At 45.4% G+C, this 23,606-nt stretch overlaps 1 protein-coding gene across 1 annotated transcript in view; it reads left to right on the top strand.

Annotated features, from left to right (window-relative positions):
* Lrmda (leucine rich melanocyte differentiation associated) overlaps positions 1–23,606 on the top strand; it is a 1,015,195-nt gene that overhangs the window by 556,405 nt on the left and 435,184 nt on the right. The window contains exon 3 of the mRNA XM_026789555.1: positions 21,998–22,124. Coding sequence (XP_026645356.1) covers positions 21,998–22,124 — 127 coding nt within the window. The remainder of the gene's footprint in view (positions 1–21,997; positions 22,125–23,606) is intronic.

Here is a 23,606-nt window from a genome sequence, read left to right on the forward strand (position 1 = left end):
GACAAACAGAAAGGTGGGCATGAGAAGAAAAGAGATATTATGCGAGCTTCTCACTGTGGTGGAGACTCTATGTGAACTGGTCAATGTATCTGTTAGTTCCTTTTCTCGTTGGTGTCACAGAACACTTGACAGACAATTTAAAGGACAAGAGGTTTATTTTGGCTCATGGCTCAGAGGCTACTGTCCACAAAGGCAGGGAAAGCGATGGTAGGAAATCTTCCCTTTTTTGGCTGCAGGAGTGTTAGGTGTTTGGGCACATGAAGTCTCCAATAAAGACTATTATTGCTAGAGCACCCCAAGTCAAGGAGACTATAGTTTCCAAGGCCCTAACTGCCCATGTCATCTAGTTAGGCCCCGTTATCTCCCAAACAGCACAATCAGCTGGGACCAGGTGCTTAGCTGCCAGAGCCTGTGGCAGACTTGTCACATTCAAACCATAGCAGCAGTGTGCATGCGCGTGCACATGACAGACACTGGAGCAGACACTTCCTTAAATGGTGGCTTTCTTTAGCAGCAGATACTGCCCAGTGTCTTTTTCTGCATAATTGGACTGGATTTTCATAGCAGCCTACAAGCTGGGGCACTTGTTTCCTAACCTAAGCCCCCTGCACTCTCACCGGGTCAGGTGCGATAGTAAAACCCTCTTGTCTGGCTTTGTATTCTGAATAATGGAATCACTAATCTACTTGATCTGGCCAAGTCAGATAAAGAAGAAAGGGAAAGACGCCTGTGTTTTGGAGATGGAAGCTACTTGTAAAAGCAATTTCTTTTGGGGAAGGGGGGAGAGGAAAGAAAGACACACGGTGGGGAAACAAGGAGCAAAGACTGTTGGAAACCTTTTAATTACTACTAATTACCTCAGCAGAAAATGTTGGGAGCTTGAAAGGATTTGTGTCAGCAAGTGAAAGATCAAAGATTGCTAGGCTCGCATTTTAATCTGTTGGCTATAAAAAGGGATGAAGGGGGTAGAAATGGGACCCAGGAGAATGGCAGCCCAGGTGGCTCTGCCCTTAATCCCATCTTGACTGCTGAAGCCTGAGGCCTAGTCCCAATTACATAATAAGATGATTTAACTTCATTTAATTTTTTTCTGTCTTCAACTTGAACCTCCTGCAGAGGAGAGGGGAAGTGTAGATTCTCCCTTCACTGGGAATGCAGTGAGCTGGGACTGCGAGCTGCTCAGACCATTATTTAATTTGTTGTTGTTCTCTCTTTATCCAGCAAAAACGATGCTTTAATCTGGGCTTTCAGATCATCACCCCCTCCACACCTCAAGCAGGAATTCCTTACGGGTGAAGGAGTCTCTGCATGCCCATAGAAGCAGGGTGGGGTGGTGGTGGTGAATTGTTAGTTGAGACTTAGCAAGGATAATGGGTAACTGTGTTACTGGAAAATTCTACCTGTTTTAGAATCGTGGTGGTGTTTCTTAGGGAAGGGGCGAGGAAGAGAGGTGTTGGCAGAAGCTTCCATCCATTGGTTCCTTCTGGCCCCACTCCTACTTTCTTCTTAAAGGGAGGTCAGACTGGGTTGGAGTCTCTTGGCAGAATGTTGGTACCCTCCTGTCTGCCCTTGGAACTTGCCTGCCCCTCCGCACACCACACTAAAAGCTTCTGGCTCCATGTAGTTTGAATTTTTTCTGGCCACTGAGACCTTCTTGGTCTTAGACAGAGGGAAGTGGCTACTATCTGTGGTTACGGACACAAGAGTGGAACAGTGGAAACCATTTGGCCCACTGTGCCTACCATCTCATCGTTTACACCAACACTCCGCTGATCCCTGCCCTAGAGGGGTTGAGTGGCAGCCAGTCACCCACCACATATTGCTTCCTTCACTGACTTTGGCCCGCTTCTTATTGCTGGTGTTGCATATGGGTCCTTTCCTAATAAATGACCTTCCCTCACTTCCTCATCTCAATATATGCTTCGGGGAGCTCCGCATTGCACATGGATGCGGCCACCAAAAGGACAGTGCCCCTGCAGAATGCAGCCCCGTCTCTGTCCCGTCTGGCAGGCACAGTTTGCATTCCCAGAAATTCAGTGAACCCAACTGCAACTCACTTTGAAAACCGCAAGCTACTTTTTAGCATGTTGCTACTGTAACTGAAGGACCTGATCCCAAGTCCTGGAGCCTCTTTGTGTCTCTTGACCTCAGCTGAGTTCTCTATCTATTTATCCCCTTATCATACACACAGAAGGGGCTTAGCTGGTAGATTAGAGGAGGAGATTCATTTGAATTAGTTACATATTGTAGAGTGTAAAATCAACCCCAAATTGAGCACCTGCCAATGACAAACACAACGTGCAGTTTCTATAGCCTGAGACTTGGGGGCAGCTCTCTCCATGGTCTCCTAGTGAAGGTTCCAAAGAGGCCTACCGTTGTTTAAAGGCTTGATAGTAAAGGATCCATGTCCAAGCCTGCCCATGGGAATGCTGGTAGCATTTAGTTCCCTGAATCATAGGAGATGAATCCTTGTCTTTGTGCCTGCTGGTTAGAGGCCTTCTCCATCAGTTCTGCTCCATGTGAGCCTGACCACATGGCATCTCTAGACATGGTAGAGAGCTAGAAGAAGAGATGCGCATGTCTTCAGTCCTTCCACAGGGAAGCAGAGGGAGGACAATCACCCCAAGTTCAAGACTATCCTGGATGCCTACTGAGCTCTTGGCTGAAACAGGGGAGGAGAAATTCAGAACATGGAAGTTCAGGCTTTTTGCATCCTTCTTAGAAGAGACCCCCATTAGCTTTGCCTCACTCTTCAGCAAACGGTTCTTTAGATGTGCCCACATCAGATGTCCAGACAGAAATGCCGAGAGGAAGGGCTCTTTGAAGTCGGCTAAGAAGCTACCTACCATTCCATGACTCTCAGTCATACCACCATATTATTCTGGCATTAAGCCAGATCCAGGTATCCATTTAAGCAAATTTTCCAGTTGTCTGTAATTATGAAATTATACTAATTACTTTAGCACGGTGTCTTCCTAAAAGTTCTGCTGCCAACGAGTCCTCTGCACGTGAAGCAGCGGTGTGAATACACTCTGGTTGTCTCAGAGTCTCAGTGCAGACAGAGCCTGCTTTCTTGAAAGCGCCATTCCTCAGCTTTCAGTGCACAGTAATCATTCCCTCTGAATTCTTGTTCCATTTATTTTCTATATTGTTTATGTGACACACAAGCATATATTGCTTTGTGATGGTTCTATTGTTACCTCGAATTACTCCTTGAATCTCATATTGTTTAATTTCCACACGTCAACATCTTGTCTCTCCATGAGAATTATAAACAATCGGAACGCGGCGGTTATCTACTTCTTCATATAAAAACAAGCGCAGTGGCGGCTCTCCCTAAATATATGTTGAGTTTTCCCTTTGACGATGCTCACTTCAGACTCAGGGCCATGATGTTTGGATGGCTCCAGGTGGGAGAAGCCCTGGTTGTCACATTGTTGAGAGTCTCTAACTTGTTTGTTGCCACTTTCCTTCTTCAGTTTTGGTGATTTTAGTCCTGTTTAATATTTCTAGTGTATTAGCCAGAATTTACCTGTACTTTCCCAAGGAGTGTTGAGAGTTTTGCACCTGCTGACTGAGTCCTTTGGTCCCCTTGTGTAATATGCTGGTTTTAGAACTTTGTCTTTAGAGCGGAGAAAGGGACAAGGGAAACACCTTTATCAGCATCAGTTCCACACTGGGAGTTATGGACTTAAGTCCATGGCTGTATTTCAGAGAAGGAATAATGGATATGGGTGTGAGCTTTAATATATTTCTTTATGTGTGCCTGTGTGCAGCTGTGTGTTTTGTGTTGTGTATGTATGTGTGCCAGCGTACTTTCTGGTACCTGGACATGTATAAACCAGATGTCATTGCTGAATGCCTCCATTGATTGTGCTTTACCTTATTTTATTTACAATTATGGAAGTGGGGAGGCACACACAATGACATGTGTGTCTAGACGCACAGGAACAACTTTCAAGAATTGAGTTGTATTATTTCCAGGGCGTAGAGCTCAGGTCTACACGTTTATACACTGTAGATGTTGATACTGTACCATCTTGCCTGTCTTCCACCTTACTCTTTGAGATGGGCTCTGTCATTTCAACCTGGAACTTTGCAGCTGGCTAGGCTGGTTGGCCAGCAAGCCACCAAGGGCCATCTCCCTAGCCCACATGAGTGAACTTTTCAAAAGTCTGCTGTGCTTGAATATTCTGAGTGTTAGCTATGCAGTGTGGTACATTCTTGTATGTCTTTATCTATGCTGTCTTAAGCTGGACATAGGAAGCCAAGCCTAAGGAGAGGCTGTAATGAGCACAGCTTTGAGAGCTCGGTTGTGGCCACATTGCAGCGGCTCCTGAGTCATAATAGTGAATGCCTGGCTTTCATAGGAAATCCCCTAGGTGTTCCTTACAGGAACAGCGATTGCTTGGGAAGTGACAGGCCTATAGTTTGTACCCTTAGTTTTGTTTGGTGAAACACTATATCTCAGTAGCTATGAATGTGAACATGTTTGGAAATAGAGTTTTTTGGTTTTAGAGACAATCTGTTAAGATGAAGTCATACTGGAACAGGATGGTTCTGTAATTCAGTGTTATGGCTAGCCTTGTAAAGTGGATGCCATGTGTGTAGTTAGACCTGTGTGTAGTTAGACCTATGCACAGGGTAAGCACTGTGTGTTCAGCAAAACCTATTTGCACTTCGCTACACTTCATGGGAGCAGAAGCTAGAGAGAGGGGGCTAGCTAAAGTCTTCCAGTGCCTTCAGCGGGGCACAGCCCTACCAACATGGAGATTTCAGGTTTTTATTTCCAGGAGCCAGAAACCTTTCTGTTTGTAAGCTACCAGATCATGGGTATTTGTAACAGTAGACTAGGACTAATATAGGAGACATTTGGGGCCTGAAGACCCCTTCATCTCGCTCCTCTCCTCTTCCATGTTATCTTCTTGTTCTTCCTTGCTCAGCAGTTACCGCCAAGGTTCCCTGCTCTTCTAAAGGTTGTGTATGGACAAGCGCCTTCTTGCTCACTTCCAGCCTGGTTTCTGCTTCCGTACACACGAGGGACTGAGTCCATCAGGAGTGATGAGAGAGTCATATCTGCACCCAGTATTAGCGCAGACCTGAAATGTTTGGAAGGGGATTAGACTCAGGACAAGCGCATTTCGTTAAGGGTGTTCTCTGGGGCTGTCCTTGCTCCTAAGATGCACACATCTTTTGAGGTTAGGGCCTCTGAGTGCCAATGAGAGAGCTCCAGCTTCAACCTGCCTGATATGTGTGTGTGTGCTGTCACTTTCTTTCCCACTAGTCTCGGAGAAGTGAAGAGTCCCCGGGTCTGTCAATCTCGTCCGTTCCCCTCCAGAAGGGAAGTTCTGTCTCCTTCACTGTGGAGGTTGACAGCTGTGCTTTCTCTTCTGTGCCTGAGTGGGTGCCTTCCCACATCCCAACCTGGGCCTAGGGAATGGCTGGGACCTCGGCGGTGCAGGGGAGGGAGAGAAAAGACAGTGCACACCCATGGCAGAGGGGCAGAAGCAACCTCCTCTGTCTGTGCTGGGCCTTCTCAGCCCTGACTTGAATGACACTTTGAGTCAGACCATTCTTTATTGCGGCAACTTGTGTCTTACAGATAGCAGTGCCCTTGACCTGTGTTCAATGAATGCTGGTAGCATCACCCTGCCAAGGCACCCCAAATATCTTTATTTTCCTCATTTTATCCCCACTTAGCCCTGCTGACTTCCTTTGTTAGGATAACTCCAGGGATATCTTTGAGACTGGGGGTGTTGTGTGTTTCTAAGACACCTCATATTAGGGAGGGGAAGTTGTGGTAGTTGCTTGGCAGTTAGAGAGATTTGTGGGGACCGTGTAGAGAACAGATGTGACACATGTGCCAATTTTGAAAACACAGAGTAATAACTGACCCCCGTTCATACCTCATGCGGCAGATTCCAAAGGTCTGAATAGATCACTTCTCATTATCGCATTATTCAAGGGGACAGCTTAGGGTAATAAGTAGGTTAAGTTTCATTTCATTTTGCCCAGGGTAATGTAGGTTAATGCCTGCTTTCTAGGCGTAAGAGGTAATAGTGTCCCCTTTGCTCTGGAAGTTGTTCCAGTTCATACAACAAATTACATGGTTATCTTGAGACAGTAACAATACCACACTAACGGGATGTCAGAAGGTACTGGTGACCTCTCTGGTCCATGTAGCCCTCGCCACACCTTACTGTCTGTTTTGTTAAGATGGCCATTTGTTTCACACGTTAACACCACCAAGTCTACCCCAAATATGTCCCGGAAGTTCTTCATGGCCAGCAGGAAGGTGTCCTGGGTTATTGTCAGTATATACTTGAGTTGAGTTCTGATTGTTTTCATTAAAAGATAATGTTTTAGACCAGGCAGTGATTGCACATGCCTTTAATCCCAGCACTCAGGAGGCAGAGGAGGTAGATCTCTGTGAGTTCAAGGCTAGCCTGCTCTATCGAGTGAGTCCCAGGACTGCCAGGGCTACACAGAGAAACCCTGTCTTGAAAAACAAAACAAAACCAAAAAGAAAGGAAAGAAAATTTAGAAAATGTCTTAGTTGACTTAGGCATATTAGCTTATTTTTGATATTTTCTATGTCATGAAAGAATCCGTTGTGATTTGGCACTCAAATTCATGCTGTATCATAATCTTGCATTGACACTTGTCATTGAACTAATGACTTCAGGATTTAGGCTTTCTCAAAGCAATCTGCAGGGTAAAAACTATGAACGTTGTTTTTGATCCTTTTTACTTGTATATGATATGATGTGTGTGTGTGTGTGTTTGCATGTTTATGGATGCAGCTCTGTGTGTGTGTGTGTGTGTATGTGTGCGTAGCAAAAGGCTCTCATTTGCTGTCTTCTTCAATCACTCTTGGTTTTATTTACTGAGTTTGGATGTCTCGCTGAACTCAGAACTCACCAACTCTATTTATTTAGTTAGCCATCTTTCCCTAAGAATCCGGTGTCCATCTGGACCACTGAGGTTTCAGGATGGCTGCCATATTTATCTAGAATTAATATGGCTTCTTGGTTCAAACTCCAGTTGCTGCATCTGCATGGCAAATGTTTTGTCTACTGAGTCAGCTCTCTAGTCTCAAAAGTGAGAAAATTTTAGTTATTTTAATGTAGAAAAATCCAGATTGTAGTAATCCAGATTAGCGGTTGGTGTTTTTCTCTTCCGGCGCACAAAAACATGGCTATCTATAATGGACACGCTCTGGTTCAATGAACATAGTGCGTCATTAGCCTCATGGAGAGGTGGTTGAGCCGGATACTTCCTAGAGCCCCAGACTTTGATAGACATAGAGAGAACTGGGGAAATTAAAGTGAATACCCGAGTCCACTCCTGAAGAGTCACGCCATGCTGTAGGGCATGCAGCCTGGGCCCCTGCATTAGAGTTTTAAGGAAATGCTTTGAGGATCCTGACACAAGAGATCACAAAGAACCTTTTCTGCTCACTGCTCGAGTCCCCCCTCTTTGTTCCAAAGCAATAGAAGCCCATTGAAGGAACGCTCTGTCTGCACTAAGTCTCATCTGTCTGCTCAGTACAGGGTTCTTTTTCCTGTGAGTTGCCATGGCTACAGTGGCTTTTATCACAGCACTAGAATGTAGCTGATGCAGGAGCTGAGCACCAACATTCATCTTTCTCTTCTTCCTGACTGTGAACACAGCGTTACCCTCTGACCCCCATGATCTCTTCAGCGTTTGAGCTGCACCCTCACACCAGGAGCCAGAATAGACCGTTCTTTCCTGGAGCTGCCATTGTCAGCTATCTGTCATTGCAGCAAGAAAAGTAACTAAGACAGGGCTCGGGCCAGAGTCAAGTGTGTGGAGGGAGCCTGTCTAGCCTTTGAGAACTGTCTGTGTGGACAGATGTGTGTGTGTGTGTGTGTGTGTGTGTGTGTGTGTGTGTGTGGAGAACAAGTTACAGAAAAGCAAGGTATTTTTGAAAAAAGAAAGTGGGGTCTTAAAGAAAATGATAGGATGAGACTAAGGCCTACAAAGAACATTTTAAAGTGAGCCAAACACAGGAAACAGCTAGGCCTGATGGTAAGAGGTATCCCTTCTGTATCTGTGGCTCTTACTTTGCTTTCTGGCAGAAATGGAGGGCTGGCTGATGTCACTCCTGCTTATACCCATGTGCTCAGTGCAGACACCCCCTCTAAAGAGAAGAACACACCTAGCTCAACTATAGACATTAGACAAGAAGTCTAGGTTTCTGGCCTGTTACCTGCTCAGAGTGCCCAGGGTGTGGGGCTGAGATGGACCCTCAGTTGAGTCTCCTGCAGGTTCTCCTAGTGGCTCCTTGCCTGGGACAACCTCTAAGATTGTGCCAAAGACCCCAGTTAGAATCATTTTTGTGTTAAGACCTAGAACAGACAATAATAGAATACAGACCATGATGGGGATTTGTACTACATCTTAGGCCCAAGGTAGATGGCCTTTGCCTCTTCTCAGATTCTCTGTGAGTGTTGTGTGTTCATCACCCACTTCCTTCAGCTACTATGATCTTTGTAAGTTGGGATTCCCAGGCTAGTTGCAAAGACTCATTTTAATGAGTCTGTTCTTCTGGGTTAGAAAGAGGTTAGAAATAGGATCTGTGACATGTGAATTATTCCTCTCTTCCTTCTCAATCAACCATCACCAGACATATAAGTCACTGTGTTAGTCATCGTAGGACTTGATTGTCAAGTAGACAAGTAAGCCTCAGATACCTTGGACAACCAGAAGACAGAGCAAGCCCTTGGGCAGTGGAAACAGGAGTATACAGATAGAAGTCCCTAGAGAGTTCAGTCGAGAGACACTTGGGCCAGTTTGAGAGAGGCAAAGTCTCCTACAAGGAATACGTTTAAGCTCCACCTTGAACTGGGGGTGGTATGTACACTATCACTGAGAAAGTGGAGGCATTTCATGTGAAGAGAAAATAACCAGACAGGTTATTCAACCTTCCTGTGGGTCTTGGTGGGTCTTAGAAGGTGATAGGAATAAAATCTGGAGGTCTGTTTTGAAAGAAGGGTCAAGACTGATCAAAAAGTTAGCTTTGTCAAAAGCCTCAGGCCCATTCTTACCTACAGACAATCCGTGGTGATCCGAAGTCATTAATCCACCCGAAAGGCCTGTCCTGACCTGAGTTCCCTTGCTTTGAAGTGTGCTGTCCTCGGCGGCATGAGGAAATAATTTGCTGCCTGCTTCAATGAAGCATCAGGAGAGCCAGCAGACCTAATGACATGTGAGAATATTAACCTCCTACCACGAAGAGCCGTGAATCTTGAGCAGCGGTCTATAATTCACCCTGAACTCTGAGCCAGGCTTGCTTTCTCACTCTCTTTCTCTAAATCCAGAGAGAGGAGGGAGGCTTGCTCATAAAACCTTATATTCGCCAAAAGCACAAACCTTGCTGTTTAGTAATGAGCGACTTTCCTATTGAAATGGGAAAAAAGTTGTCCTTGCAAAAGCAGGAGGTGGAAGAAACAGTCTTCTCAGTGGTGGATTGCATAGATGCCTTGTTCTCACAGTGAGGATAATCTCAGCATCATGGAAGGGGGCCACCTCAGTACTTGGGTAACCAAACTTGTCTGTAATTCTGGACTTGATCTTTAACATCAAACACACAAATCTGGACGTTTCTGGATGTTAGAAGGAACTCTAAAGACAGCTAAAAAGTCATTGGAAGGTAGAAGAAGAACCCACATGTTTTTGGGTTGTAAGGATTATGTGTCTATATCATGGTTTTGTGAGATTTGGGACTGTTGGTGATAAAGTAGCATCTTAACCACCTTTGTACTTAGAAATGCCAGATACACAGAGGGCTTCAAATGGTTATTGTTAAAAGATAGAACAGTCATCTACTATGACCCAAGATTTTACATATGGAGGAAATCAAGCTCCACAGGCTAAGTTATTCACTGCTACAGCTAGAGTTTAGGACTTTTCTGTTTTTTTCTGTCCATCTGGTTGCTGCTCTTGACATTGTGATGTTTTTAGTGCACTATGTGATACTGGAAGAACATGTCTTGTCATCAATTAAGTAAATCTCAGCATACACTTTCCAGGGGACCAAAACCAGGGGATGAATAAGGAAGTAGGCAGCGTGGTGCTGTGGGGCTTAGCGGGAGGACAGGTGGATATAGCTGCTTGGCAGTGAGCACCGGGCATGGGGGAAGCCCTGAGACCAAAAGAACCTGCCCTGTTTTGCTAGAGTAGCCTAGCCCAGGAGAACTCAGTGTTTTGCAGCCTCCACAGGCCGAGAGAAAATTCTTTGCATTCTCCCTGGCCCTGGGGAAGGCATATTCAGTAAACAGTCTTAGAAGGAAGAATAGGAACTCATGAAAACCCATTTGTTGTTTATTAGGATGCCTGGCCATTTCATCTCAGTATCTCAAGTGTGTCTATTGAATGCAGAGCACATACAGGCACTTTAATAAGGTATAGAGTAGAGGAAACTCAACTTCATTCTTCCACTTACTTGACTGATATAACCAATGGAAAACCAACCGTTAATATCTGCTCCATGTCCATGTCATCCCCAGCCTTTCTGATCTGTCCAAATCACCATCTTCTTCCTTCATCCAGCTTCTCATTTTGAAGAATTAATTTTATTACAACTAGTCAAATTAAAGCTCCCTCTGTGCAGGGTATCCTGAGGTCCATTCATTATGGTTTCTCATCTTGGCAGTGATCTGCGTGAACAGTAAGTTTGGTCATTATGCACATACAGTGTCCATAAGTTCTGGAACAATGGTCAATTCATCAAATACTTTTCTCTTGCCTTCTGAGAAGTATGTCACTTTGCCCGTCACCTTCTAATTTAGGTTGCTATGAAAGATGGGGCGAAATGGGAGGGGGATGAGTTTCATTACCCCAAATTTCCTATTCCCCCAAGATCTTTTTATTAATTAGATTTCATACTTGAAGGCTTGGCACCTACTTTGACCTGAAGCCCCTAGGTTTTGGGCTATCAAGAAGTTGAACTTGGTACTTAGTGGTGGAATTATTGAATCAGTAATGAAACTTTGGGTTGTGATGTTTATTCCTATTATTTACTTTGGAATGTAGGATGTTGGAGGTTGGAGGGACGTCCAAAGTAATGTTGCTGTCCCAATTGCAGATGTGGAAAATGAACCCAAAGGGTGCAGGGTGGGGAATGATTTGAAAAAAGCATTGTGGTAAGATGATGACCAAGGCAGATGTAAATCAGGTTTTTGATGGTTCTTTAAATAGAGGTTCTTGCAGCAATCATATAATGTATAACACATATCTATAATCTTTGGGATGATTAGCTACTTGCTTTTTTGAGATAACAAGTTTTTCTTTTTAAGATAAGATATGCAAATTTCATTTTAAACTATGTTTTTATGAACAGACTATGCTTATGAGGGCTTGGAAACAGGGTTCGTGTCCCCAAAGTCCAGTCTTCCTATGCATGTCCACATCTTCGCAGTTGACTTTACTGAGTTGACAAGGGACAGCCTACAAGAACCATATGTTGCTGTGAAAACCACCCTGATGGCCTTTTGTCTTCAGTAACAGTTGGCAGAGGAGGTGGGGACCTGGGTGCAGCCTAGAGAGACTCTAGTTCATGGACTCATTGCTGCTCTCCACAGTGCTGTCAGGGATAGGGTGCCCATGCTGTGTGAGGTGGGAAGCTCATCTCACTGACTTGTTCCTTGGGTGGTTTTTCTGAGGCACAGAGGTGGAGCTGTCCTGGGGAGAGAATGTGGCTTTCATACAAGCCCTTTGAGAGGTTGAGATGTCCCAGAGCCCTCTCTCCTTCACTCATAAAAAGCTATCTTGTAGTCTGGGCCTAAAAACATGTTTTCACGCTTTTCAGTCCCCTGAGACCTCAGAGTCAACATCTAGCACGTTTTTGCTGGCTTAATTCCATTCAAGGGTGCCTGGCCTATGGGGAACTGATCTTTAAAGAAAGCATTTGGTTAGGGCCCCCTTGGATCCTGGGACCAGGAGGCCCAGACATGGCAATGTCTTCTTTTCTGGTTGGTTTGCAGTGAGTAGACACCATCTGTTGAATTTGGAAAAATCTCTTTCTATAAGGTGGTGAAAGGCTTGTGTGGAAGAGACACTGTTATCTTTCAAGCAAACTGTTCATGAGGTTGAAGCACTGTGTTCTTGGCTCAGCTTGTGTTTGCCCAATGACCATGGGAGCCTCCCCAACCAGCAGTACCTTCCGCCCCATGGCGACGTGCAAGCATACCGCGACTGCGGCTCACCGTGTCTGCTCCCCCACATCTCCCCAGCAAAGAAAACCTCCATTTATAGGACCCACCACACAAATTCACTCCTCGGACTCTTAAAAACAAACAAGATCCTGAAGCCACAGGCTTCATGCGGGCTGTGTGGTTTTGTAAAATCTCAAACCGTGAATCAAAATAATTTTTAGAGACATAGTCAAGGCTCAGGCCTAAATGCTGTCACTGGCAGGAGAGAGACAGGGAAGGTTTCCTTAGACCTGGGAGGAGAGCTTAGAGGAGGAGAGGGACAGGGACAGGACACAGAGAGCGGTGTTCATCTAGGGAGAGTGTCTGCAACCTCAACTCTGTCTTGAAGGGCTGATTAGATGAGATAATTCAGGGAAGCAGAGCAGTGGTGGACAATAAAAGGGAGAACCCTTTACAGCCCTCATCTCTCTGAGCTTCCAACACTGCTCTTGTCTACATTGCTTAGCAACCTGCTTTCCTGCTTGCTCTCTCCTCACTTCTAGCCCCATTTGTTCACTCTTCCACAGATGGCAAACTCAACTGCAGTAGACTCTGTGACTCGTGTAGCTTGTATGTCTTCTCATGTAGGATACGAGTTCTTCACATGATGCAAGTGGGTACCACATACATCATTCTTGGTGATAGACCAAATTTTCAGGCTAGGGATTTTCTGAGTGTCAGGATCTAATTATCTTTTTTTCCTATGACTCTCCGGCCTCAACCATGTAGGTAGATAATGAAAAGCTAGAATTCACTGGAATTGAGATGCAGCTGAAGCCTATCTCAAGCCACGGTTAGCCTCACCCTCTTATTGACTTTACATGCTGCTGTAACAAAAATGCCTGACCAGAGTGACTTAAGGGAGTGAGGGTTTATTTTGGATTCTATCTCCAAAGAGATACAGCCCATTGTTGTAAGGAAGACAGGTGTCTGCAGCGTAAGGACCGCTGTCACATTGCACCTGTAGTCAGAAAGCAGGACATGAATAGTAAGTGTGGCCAAGCCACAGATGCCCTAGTGACACACTTCCTTTATGAAGTCTCTATCTCCTAAACCTTCCAGTTTCCACGAATAGTTCCACCTGCTGGACGCCAAGTGTTCAAAAACATGAGCCTCATTAAAGTAGCATCTGTCATTCGAGCTTAATTTTTGACCCTGTGTTACCTGATAACTATGTCTCAGTGTACAGGCAGTTACCTCTCAGAACAGAGGACCATGCCACAGTCACCTTTGTATCCCAGAGACTTGCAAAGAAGTGGCCCAAAAGAGGTCACTAAATGCATCTTGTTTTGCAAGCCGGTGAGCACTTTGATGAAGGGCAAGCTTATCAACACACAATCAGATGATGAACTTCAACTTCACTCCACCCCTTATTGTCCTCAGCCTCATAAAGGGCACGTGAAGGCTCAGGAGCTGTTTATTCTAGGGGATATAGGAAAATCCGGGAGCAGATTAAAAAGCGGAAGAACTGGAAATAACCCTGAGTTGCTAATTATAATGACAGGATTATACCCCAACATTCAAATTGTTTAGGGAAAGGTCGAGGCACGGGGTGACTTCTCATTTCTGAACCACAGCTATGTGTTGTTCAGTCTCACAGATAGTCATGCATAGTTGAGGCTGTACTGGATGGACACTCAAAGCTTCTAGATGTGGCTTGATCATTATGCAAGGCTTAAGCTAAACTTTTTTACCTCCCTGGATGTTAGTTATCTTCTGTGATAGGTGGGTGGGGGGTTGGGAGATGGAAACTCTGAGGTTTTTCTGGAACTCAAACTCTGAGTACAAATATATGCATTCAATTGAATTTGCATGATGCTGAATTATCAAGTCTTTGTATATTAAATTGCACATTAATAGCAGTTTATAAATGAGAAACAGTTAATAAACACTACTTTGATGACTCTTAACATGGAAGAAAATATTCACAGAAACATGGCGCAGGTAACATTTGTGTGGAAAATGGCGAAGAGCCTATGAATAGCTTTTAATTTCCATGCATGAGCTATTGGTGTGTGTAGCACAGTTCTTGTAATTTAATTCTAGGTATGTAAATATATAGCATGAAATTCTACTGGATCATTAGATATCTATCTAAAATTTTTAATTGCTGTGTGGTATTTAATTATTCAGATGTACTGGGCCATTTTTCATCATCTCTCTGTTGTTGGATGGTTATGTTGCTTAGGTTGTTATAAATAATACTATAAAGCCAAGCAGGCTGGCACATACCTGCAGTTCCAGGCAGAGGCAGCAGGATTCTGAGCTCCAAGTTAGAGTGGATTGCATAGCAATATGTTATAACAAAAGATATACAAAAAGGTGGCAGGTGGGCAGGGGTTAGGGAATGAGAGGTGGGGAGGGGAGAGAGAAAGAGAGAGACAGACAGAAAGACAGACACACACGCACAGAGAGAGAGAGAGAGAGAGAGAGAGAGAGAGAGAGAGAGAGAAGAAAGTTCTTGTTAAGAAAGTATTGTCTGTGTTCTAGAACCTTTCACAAAGGCCTGTGCAAACTTAAGACAACAATATGAGGTTGTTTTGATTTGTGAAAATGTACCTGTGAGGGTAAAATGTTCTGCCACCCTTCCATTATTTATTAATTTTCTGTTCAAATTTAATTTTAAACATCTTTGAACTAGGAATTTAGCTTTTCTGTTTTGATTCATTGATGCTCTTGAGCCTTGGCTTGTTAGAGAGGCCACAGGTACTGATAAACTTTTGTTTGCTTTTTGATTTTTAAAGGTATAGGTTTTGGTTGTTGGCATTTAAATCTGTAACTGAATGAGCACTGGCAGTTCACCTGATTGGACTGGTACAGTGGTTATTTCTAACATAGCCAACATGCAACCAAATGCATCTTTCCTTTTTCAAAAGATTAATTTTATTTTATGGGTGGGCATTTGCCTGCATATATGTCTGTGTGCAATGCCCGCAGAGGCCAGAAAAGGACATGAGATTCCCTAGATTGGAGGTCCAGTGAACCACATGTGAGCCACCATGTGGGTGCTGGGAACTGAACCTGGGTCCTCAGGAAGAGCATTCAGTGTTCTTAACCACGGAACCATCTCGCCAGCTCAGTGTGTCTTTCTTAATATCTCTCCAGGGTCTTCACATTCACAAGTGTGTTAAATATGTCCTAAAGCAAGTCAATGGCCAAATAAAGTGAGATAGAGGCAAAAAAAGAGGAAGGAAGGAAGGAAGGAAGGAAGGAAGGAAGGAAGGAAGGAAGGAAGGAAGAAAGGAAGGAAGGAAGGAAGGAAACCAAAGCTTTTAGAATCTGCCTCTACTTCAGTCTGAGCCACCAGGTACTTTCTAGGATTTCCTTTGTTTCTGACCTTCGAGACAGGGTCCTGTGTCGTCCAGGCTGGCTGAAAACTCACTAGGCAACCAAGGAAGGTAGTGCAGGCTGGTGCTACAACTGTGTGCCCATGCCCAGCTCAGTTTGAATCACTTGTGAATTTGCCTAAAGTTGTCATTTTCCAGCTGACCCGTTGTCTTCCTGCTACAGGATATCGTTAAAAGCTTTTTCAGAGCCATTTGAATCTGGACACACTATGATTCATCTTCATTCCTTGTCAAACGTCTCCTGAAAACCTGGTCTTACAGAATCCTCACCCTGTCCCCTACGCCCGGCCACAGTAACTGTGATAATACATGAAATACTGTGTTCTTAATAGGGTCCCTTTTATCAGCAAAAGGTTTGAACTATTAGAGTTAATTCAATTTCAACATGTTGCCTAGGTAAATAAAGTATCAAAGGCTATAAAACTATAATCCTGAAGAATGATATTAGAAAGCAGATAGTAGAGGTCACAAGTGATTACCTTTTAGTAGGTGGGTCCCTTAGAATCTAGTTCTGAGCTTCCAGGTGGCAAGAGCAAGGAGGTCAACACAATGGGATATCAGATACGTTATCCATCATGTCCTAAGGCAAGCAAACATCATTTCCTCAGAGGTAGAGGACCAGAACCCCAGGTAGGTTAATGTGTAGCCTAGAGAGCCCAAGATTGGAGAATCTACCTGCTTACTTCTCCTTTCAAGTACCAGAACGTGACAGCCCTGTTTCTCGGCTCTGACTCTTACTCATTCTCTGTGCTTTCAGGCGCCATATTTGAAAGATACCTTAGTATTCTTAGAAGCGCCAAACTTACACATCTAGTGAGCTTTATTGGCTTTCTGAACTAGTGTTGGCTTTGGATCACTCTTCCTAGTAATGAATTTTACTTTATACATCATAAAGGATGTCCCACAGGACTTTATACTTGACCTTAATCCCATGTTCTACACTGTCATTGCTGTTAATATACCCTACTTTATGAAGTATATAGCTTCTGCTACCTCCTGTTTCTTATATGCGTGTTATATAGTAATTGATTCAGATTATTACGTGTGTGTGTGTAGCTTTGTGAACTGAATGACACAAAACCAGAAAAATTATAAAGCTAAACATATAGAATGATAAATGATGATATATACTTTATTAAATATAGTAGTCTATCATCTATCTACCTATCCTTATCAATCATTTCTCTCAATTTATTACCTATCTGTCAATCCATACATTCATGAAGCAACTCAAACAGGATACAATGAGAGTCATATAGCAGCTAGAACACCCCTGTCAGACCTAGGTGACATGCTGGTGCTGAAACTTGACCAGTCACGTCACTGCTTCCCAGTCCCCTCTTTCTGTCCTCATTTCCTTTGGGTGAGCTCTGTACAGTCTGTCCTGTCCTTGTAGCTTTGGCCAGGGTCTCTGTGGGAAGTTCATTTTCTGACTTCTCTAATAGCCACTGCATGCCAGGTGTGCAAATAAAACAGTACCAAATTGTTATTTCTGCCATCAGAGATAGCACTTAAACCCTTTAACCACTGCACTGGCCAATTAGAGTAGACACTGGCCTGTGGCTGCCCCGTGTTGGCCTCATGCTGTGGTTGCTGAGTATCAGTGACCTAGCTGCTAAATTATAAAGATTATGAAGGCCAGTGGAGGGACAGGTCTGAGAGTGTCAACTAATAGGGAGGGTCTCAGAGGTGAGCCTGTCTACCAGATGGTAAGGAGATAGTCAAGTTTATTCTGTCCCAGGCATGGAATAGTTATCTGCACATGCGCTATGCTCTTTACTCTTTCTGCCCCCAAACACTTCTCCACTGCTAAAGACAGGGATCCACACAAAGACTTCCCTCTCGTCACTGGCAGCTCGCCGCACTAGCCCCTGCCTGCTCCACGGCCTTCTCTTGGCTAAGCAGCCGCATAGGCTCGGGAGTTGGCTCTGAGTCCGCTGTGAACCTGACAGCTATCCAGGGGAGTGGAAATCACATTGACATCCTTTCTTTAGCTGGGGGCTGGGCAGAATGAGTTCTTGGAAGACAAGGTCAAGTCCTTAAGATGAGGCAGTTGCCCTGGGTGGTTGCTAGGTTTGGGGCATATGGGCTAGGCCCTTGGCATGTCCATAGCCTTTCCACTCTGGCTCCGCCAGTGCAGGTTTGGATGTTCAGATGAATGTGGTGTAGGGACAGGTAAAGGTGTGAGTGAGGTGCTGCTTCCCTGCTTGATTTGAGAATATCATGATTCTGGTGCAGGATAAATTCAGAGAAACGGTACTCGTCACATAGATCTATGGCGAGCTGTCCCCACTATGCATTGCCCTTTCTGGGCCAGGCACAAATGTCACTACTGGTTTAGACAGGCAGCTGAGAGAAGAGAGACCTAATCCTTGACAGAGCCTGTAAGCTGACAAGACACCAGGAGTTTGCAGAAGTGATCTCTGGTGACTTTTATGGTGTCATGTTCTGCTGGTTATGTGCTGGCTGAGGGCAGTGGGGATGGGGGAGTGGGCATTGCAGGCTTAGATTAGACCCCCTTTTCCCTGCCTCCTGCTCCTGGCCTTCTTATTACCATCCACACAAGGGGCCAGTTTCCAAGGACAGAATGAGGAGGCTGAGTTTACATCCACTCAGTAACGAAGAGATCAGGAAGGTGCTGCCATACCCACAGCCCTGTGTCAGCCTCCAGCCGCGGGCCTAGCCTGAGCAGGCAGAGCTGCCTCTTTAGCGCCACTGTTTCTATAGGCTAATGAGGGCATTGTGAGGGCCATGGGCAATGATAGTGGGATATTAACTGTGACAGGAAGCTTGATCATAATTATCTTAACGAGGATAGGGTTAATTACAGTGGAAACTTAAAAGTTCCCTCTGTTTGACTCCACTAGAGCCAAACACATTTTGATGTTTTTGTCATATTGATGTGACTTTGGAGAAGGCACTAGGACTCTTCCCAAGACAACCACAAGCTCCCGAGAGAGCCTAGTGAGCAGGATGGCCAAGATGGTACCTATAGGTGTGGTCAAAGCAGCTTTCCCACTAGTGCAGGGAAGGGTGCAGCCTGCATCCTGATCTGGAGGTTCTGATGAGCTTTGCAGAACAAACCCCCTGCCCTGGAGTGGTCCCACCTGGGTCCCCACGCCCTGAGTGGGGTGCCTCCATACTCTCTACTGGTTTCTCCCAGTGGAGTAAGAACCCCGTGACTCCCTCCGGCTTCCAGCCTACACCTCTCAGGCACTGCAGCTTCCACGCAGTGAATCACCCTGTGGTGACATCAACTCTCCATGAGTCTCTCTCTCACTTCGGAGGGTGCATTTTGCAGTCTGCACGTTAGCTTAGAGCACATTACCATCTTCCCTGTAAGCTACCAGTATCATCCCAGGAAAGCAAGTACTGTGCCCGGACTTCGACAACCTATTTTTTTAACCTTGTCATTTTCTGCAACGGTGAATCTGGTATGCAGGATATGAACACAAACATTATTGCAAGAAACTCCTTCTCGATCACTTCTTCTGGAAAGCAACAAGTCGCGGGAAAAATTTCAAAGTCAAAAGAGTAACCCTTTTCTGCTGGCTTCCAATGTGTCGTGGGAATGCCGCAAATTCTCTCCCTGGTGCCTCTCCTTCATGGCATTGGGAGCCTCCTGCCTCCAGTCCCTCAGCCTTCTACCTGGCAGAGCCGACAGAAAGACTTGATTTATCACCACCCTCCTGTACAGCACAGGGAGAAAAAGGAATCTGGCAACCAGACGAGAGACAGGAGATTTGGGGGGGGGGGGCTCTTCGCTGAGCCCGCCCTCCCATACAGCCTGGGTTGTGGGGAGAGAGGCTGCCTTGGTGGGGCCTGTGCCTTTGTGGTGTACTGGCCTTGGTGCTGTCTTTCTTCATGCTGTGTCATTTTGTTTTCCACTTCCTCAGAAACAGTCTGGGAAGGGAGCTTTTCTCTGCTTGCCTGTTGTCAGCTCTTTGCTGATTCTCATGATAAAAATACAATATTTGCATAACGTAACTTGGAACAGTATGTATCTGAATGTTGCCTTTGACCAGAGCCCATCTGACGCTGGTGCACAAAGAACTTATTAGCTGCCCAGAAGGCTTCCTGATGGAGGGTGGGGTGGAGCTCCACCCCTCTGTGGCAAACAGAGACCTGGCCCTGAAGCCCTTGTGGTTAATGTTCTTGGCTCACTGACTCCCATGGAGAAAGGGGCTCATAACTCTTTTGGTAGAGAATTTGATTTTATATTAGGTACCTGATTCCCAGAAACCCAGCAACCAGACCTGGTGAAACATGCCTATAACCCCAATAGTGGGATGGTCTAAGCAGGAGGGTCAGAAGTTCAAGGTCATCCTTGGCTACATAAGGATATATGGCTACATAAGGATATATGGGAAACAGATTCAAACAGACAAACAAAAACAACAAGAAACTAACAACAACAAAGTAACAACAACAGCAACAAACAGACAGGGACTTCAGAAAGCTAACAGATTCCCTGTACACTGAATTTGTTGATCAGCCCACTCTCTCAGTCTCTCTCCCCACAGCTCAGATCCCAGATTCTGGATAAGCCAATGGACCACACGAGGAGGCAGCACCGACTGGGAATACAGTGTTTGGAGTGGAGGGGAGCATAAGGCAGTTGGGCACAAATGTCCCCCCAGTCTTCCTGAAATTCCCTGGGCTAGGAGACAGGCTTTCAGCACCCCGTTCAGGTCGCTAGCAGTCGGAGAAGCTGAAGCCAATCTCCATAGCCCACTCCTAACCCCTCAAAAGGATGGAGGTTTTTGTTTTTGTTCGTTTGTTTCTTCTTGTTGTTGTTTTGCCTCCCAGAAGCCTATGAAATAGGATAATTCTTACACAGAAGTGCACACCTGTTTAGGATTTTGTGTTGGCCCTGGCAGCAGATAGCGCTAACTTCAGAGCGCTGTGCTTTGGGTGCAGGAACCAGAGCGGGGCCGCACGAAGGTCTGTTAGACACAGGACATGGAGATGGGCACGAGCTCTGGATCCAGTGGGTTTAATGAGCATTCGCTTACATATCTCAAGGATAGGACCCCCCCACTCTCAGTCCCCCACCCCTCGTTTTGTAGGCCCTCTATCAGAAAGCCCACCAGGGAGCCATGACACCTCGGGGAAAGCTCCCATGCTGAATGTCACTGCCTGGGGTGCACCCAGCACACGCCCAAGGTGACAGGGTCTTAGTATTGCTGCAATTAGTAACAGCCAGTGCGCTGACTGGTACCACCCTGATCTGCTGTACTTTATAGAGTAGCCAGGGACTGAATGTGTGTCGGGTCTTCCCTTCTTGGACTCCACGGCCCAGCCGGCTCTGCCGGTGCAAACTCAGCACATCTCCTGGGCCTGGCAGGTGAAGAAGCTGGGAGTCTGCGCGAGCCCTGGGACTTTCAGCTCGCTTTAATTAACATTTGTGTGTGCCTGGGCAAGCATTTGTTCACAACTGCCCCGTACTGTGCACCACCTCAGACATCACAGGAGTCCCTTAGTGAAGAGCTCATGTCAGACTACGCGGGTAAACAGGTCCACCTTTCCTTTCGGTCACAGCATTTTTGTCTTTGAACCTGATGCCTAATCCTTTTTATTTACTGCCTGAAAATCTACATTGCTATATTCCATGCTTAAAGAGATAACAAGTCCACATTCCGTAAAGTAGAAGTTGAGACCCTGGGCTTTGAAGCAGGAGTTCTCCCAGGCCCCTGTCCTCACACAAAACCAAGACCAAGTAAAAAGAAATCCTGAAAGAAGAAAAAGCTTTCTGTTGGCCTGGAGTGATTATGTAATTCCTCCCTGTCGGGCAGCCATGGGATGCTAGGCAGGAGCAAATTCAGTGATTAGTTTTTAAAAAAAAAAAAAAAAATGGAGAAGGGGAAAAAGGAGCCGAGGGATGAGAGGATGCGAGGGAGAGAAAAGCCCCTTCCTGGCTGCTTCCCCGACAGGAGAGCTGCGAAGAAACGATACTTGAAGTTATATTTATTATTGTAAGAGGGGTATGAGATTTCTAGGCAGGAATGATGGATGACAGCTTAAATTTGTGTCCAGGGAATGAAGGTGAACTGTGACAGAGTTATTTATCTTGGGAATGGAGGTTAGGGTCAGCCCAGGCTGGGTGCCTGAAGGCACAAGACATTGACAAATTTATCCTGCAGGCCGTATCTGAAGCCCTTTGTTTTGGATCCTGGCTTCTCAATAAGTGACCCTCATCCTTCATGTTGGCAATTCGTGAAGGATGCAGTGAGTGCCAGCGGGGGCCCCCTTCTCCCCCTCCGCCCCCACCCCGGCTCCCTGCTACTAATTCTTGTCATTCACTCCGCTGACAGGCACCAAGCCCAAACTATTCCCAGTTCTGAAAGGGAAGGTTAAAATATTTATTTCAGCTCATAATGGCCTCTCTGATTTACTGCAGGATCGTTTTCCCCCTTGCCTTTGTCATTGCAGGTCACTGGAAGGACTGAGCGCATTCAGAAGCCTGGAGGAACTCATCTTAGACAACAATCTACTCGGTGACGACCTCGTGTTGCCACGGTTACCCCACTTGCACACCCTAACCCTCAACAAGAACCAAATATCCTTTTTGGCACCCAGCACGCCAGGTCCCTGCAGTACCCCACGGCAGTCCAGCTCCAAAGGGGTCCCGTTCTGACATCCCCAACCCTTCTCCTCAAAAATACCTGCAAAATGTCAAATGAGTTTTATGTGTCAGCTAAATTAAAGTATGTGAAATACAGTCGGTGGGCAGACAAAGCGTTCTGTCTTCTGGTGCTCAAGACACTTCAGAGTAATTTATTATAGGTCATTCATAAATGAAATGCACCGTTATATCTTCCTGTTGCTCCATTTTAGTGTAGAGATCTAAGTTATGGCTGCGAGGAAATCTTTTTAATAGATAAAAATAGAGAAAGAAAATAATGTCACGGGTGCCTGGGAGGAAAAGCGGCTTCTGTTTGCCTGGGCTTGTGTGGGAGGGCGACCTCTGGTGGCCAGACATGGGTAATGCCACTAATCTTACTTAGTCCTTTAGGCTTCCATAACAGTTTTGATGCAGGTTTGAGGAACAGTTCTGGAAATCAAGAAGGGAGAGAGAGCGCTTCACTCCTAGTGGTTACAGTCTTGGGCGTGGTGGCAGGCCTATGAGAGCCATGGTAGGTTATGGCCTCCTTTGAGTAGTTGAGTGCCTGCCCATCCTGGCATGAGAATTTGGAGCTAACCACCCTGGGTTCTATAGTGAGGACCCACTAGAAGACTTCTCTAACAGCACAGGGTCCATCACCCCTCTAGCTCTAGTGCTCTGGGTAACCAGGTACTGGGATACTAGCTCCACAGGCAGGTGTTTCTGGATCCTTCCTGTGCACAGTTTTGCCTGGCAGGGTTCACATTCCACAGATGTTTGTGGGATCAACAACACACTCATTTTCACTAGGTTCTCACTGACCACCATGGAAGCCATGCACTGCGCTGGGGACTTTAAGCACCCTACTTTTCATTCTTATGAGGACCAATGAGGAGTATATAGGTTTTCCATTTATCTAGTCTTAGAAACTGAGGTTAGGTATAAACTTGCAGTCAAACAACGGACAAGATAGAGACCTGGATTCAAGTTCAGCCCCAGTTGTATCCAGAGGGTTTTTTTTTTTTTTGTCTGTTTGGTTGGTTGGTTGGTTTGCTTCTGCTGCATAGCTTTGGACTTGGAGCCCGATTGCCTGGCTTATTGATGTCAATCACTTGTTCCCACTCAAACAATGAGTTAGAAACAGAGAACCAGCATTATCCCTCCTGGATATAAAGTAAAAACAGATTCATGTGTGAAGTTCAGCGTGCATGCTTATAACAGCATTTAAGAGGCTTTGCAAAAATTATTTATTAACCCCCATTGGTGCTTAAAGCCATAAGTTAATATTTTCTTTATTCTGTAAAATATTGTCTCAGCCAGCTCTTGCTGCTGGGACAGAATGTTGTTGGCACAAACAAGCATTTGTCACTCATAGGCTGGTGACGGGAGTCTGAGAACAGGATCCGTGTGAGAGAAGTCTGGGTGATGGGTCCTCGA

Source organism: Microtus ochrogaster, unplaced genomic scaffold (genome assembly GCF_000317375.1).
Source record: "Microtus ochrogaster isolate Prairie Vole_2 unplaced genomic scaffold, MicOch1.0 UNK21, whole genome shotgun sequence".
NCBI classification, from domain to species: domain Eukaryota; kingdom Metazoa; phylum Chordata; class Mammalia; order Rodentia; family Cricetidae; genus Microtus; species Microtus ochrogaster.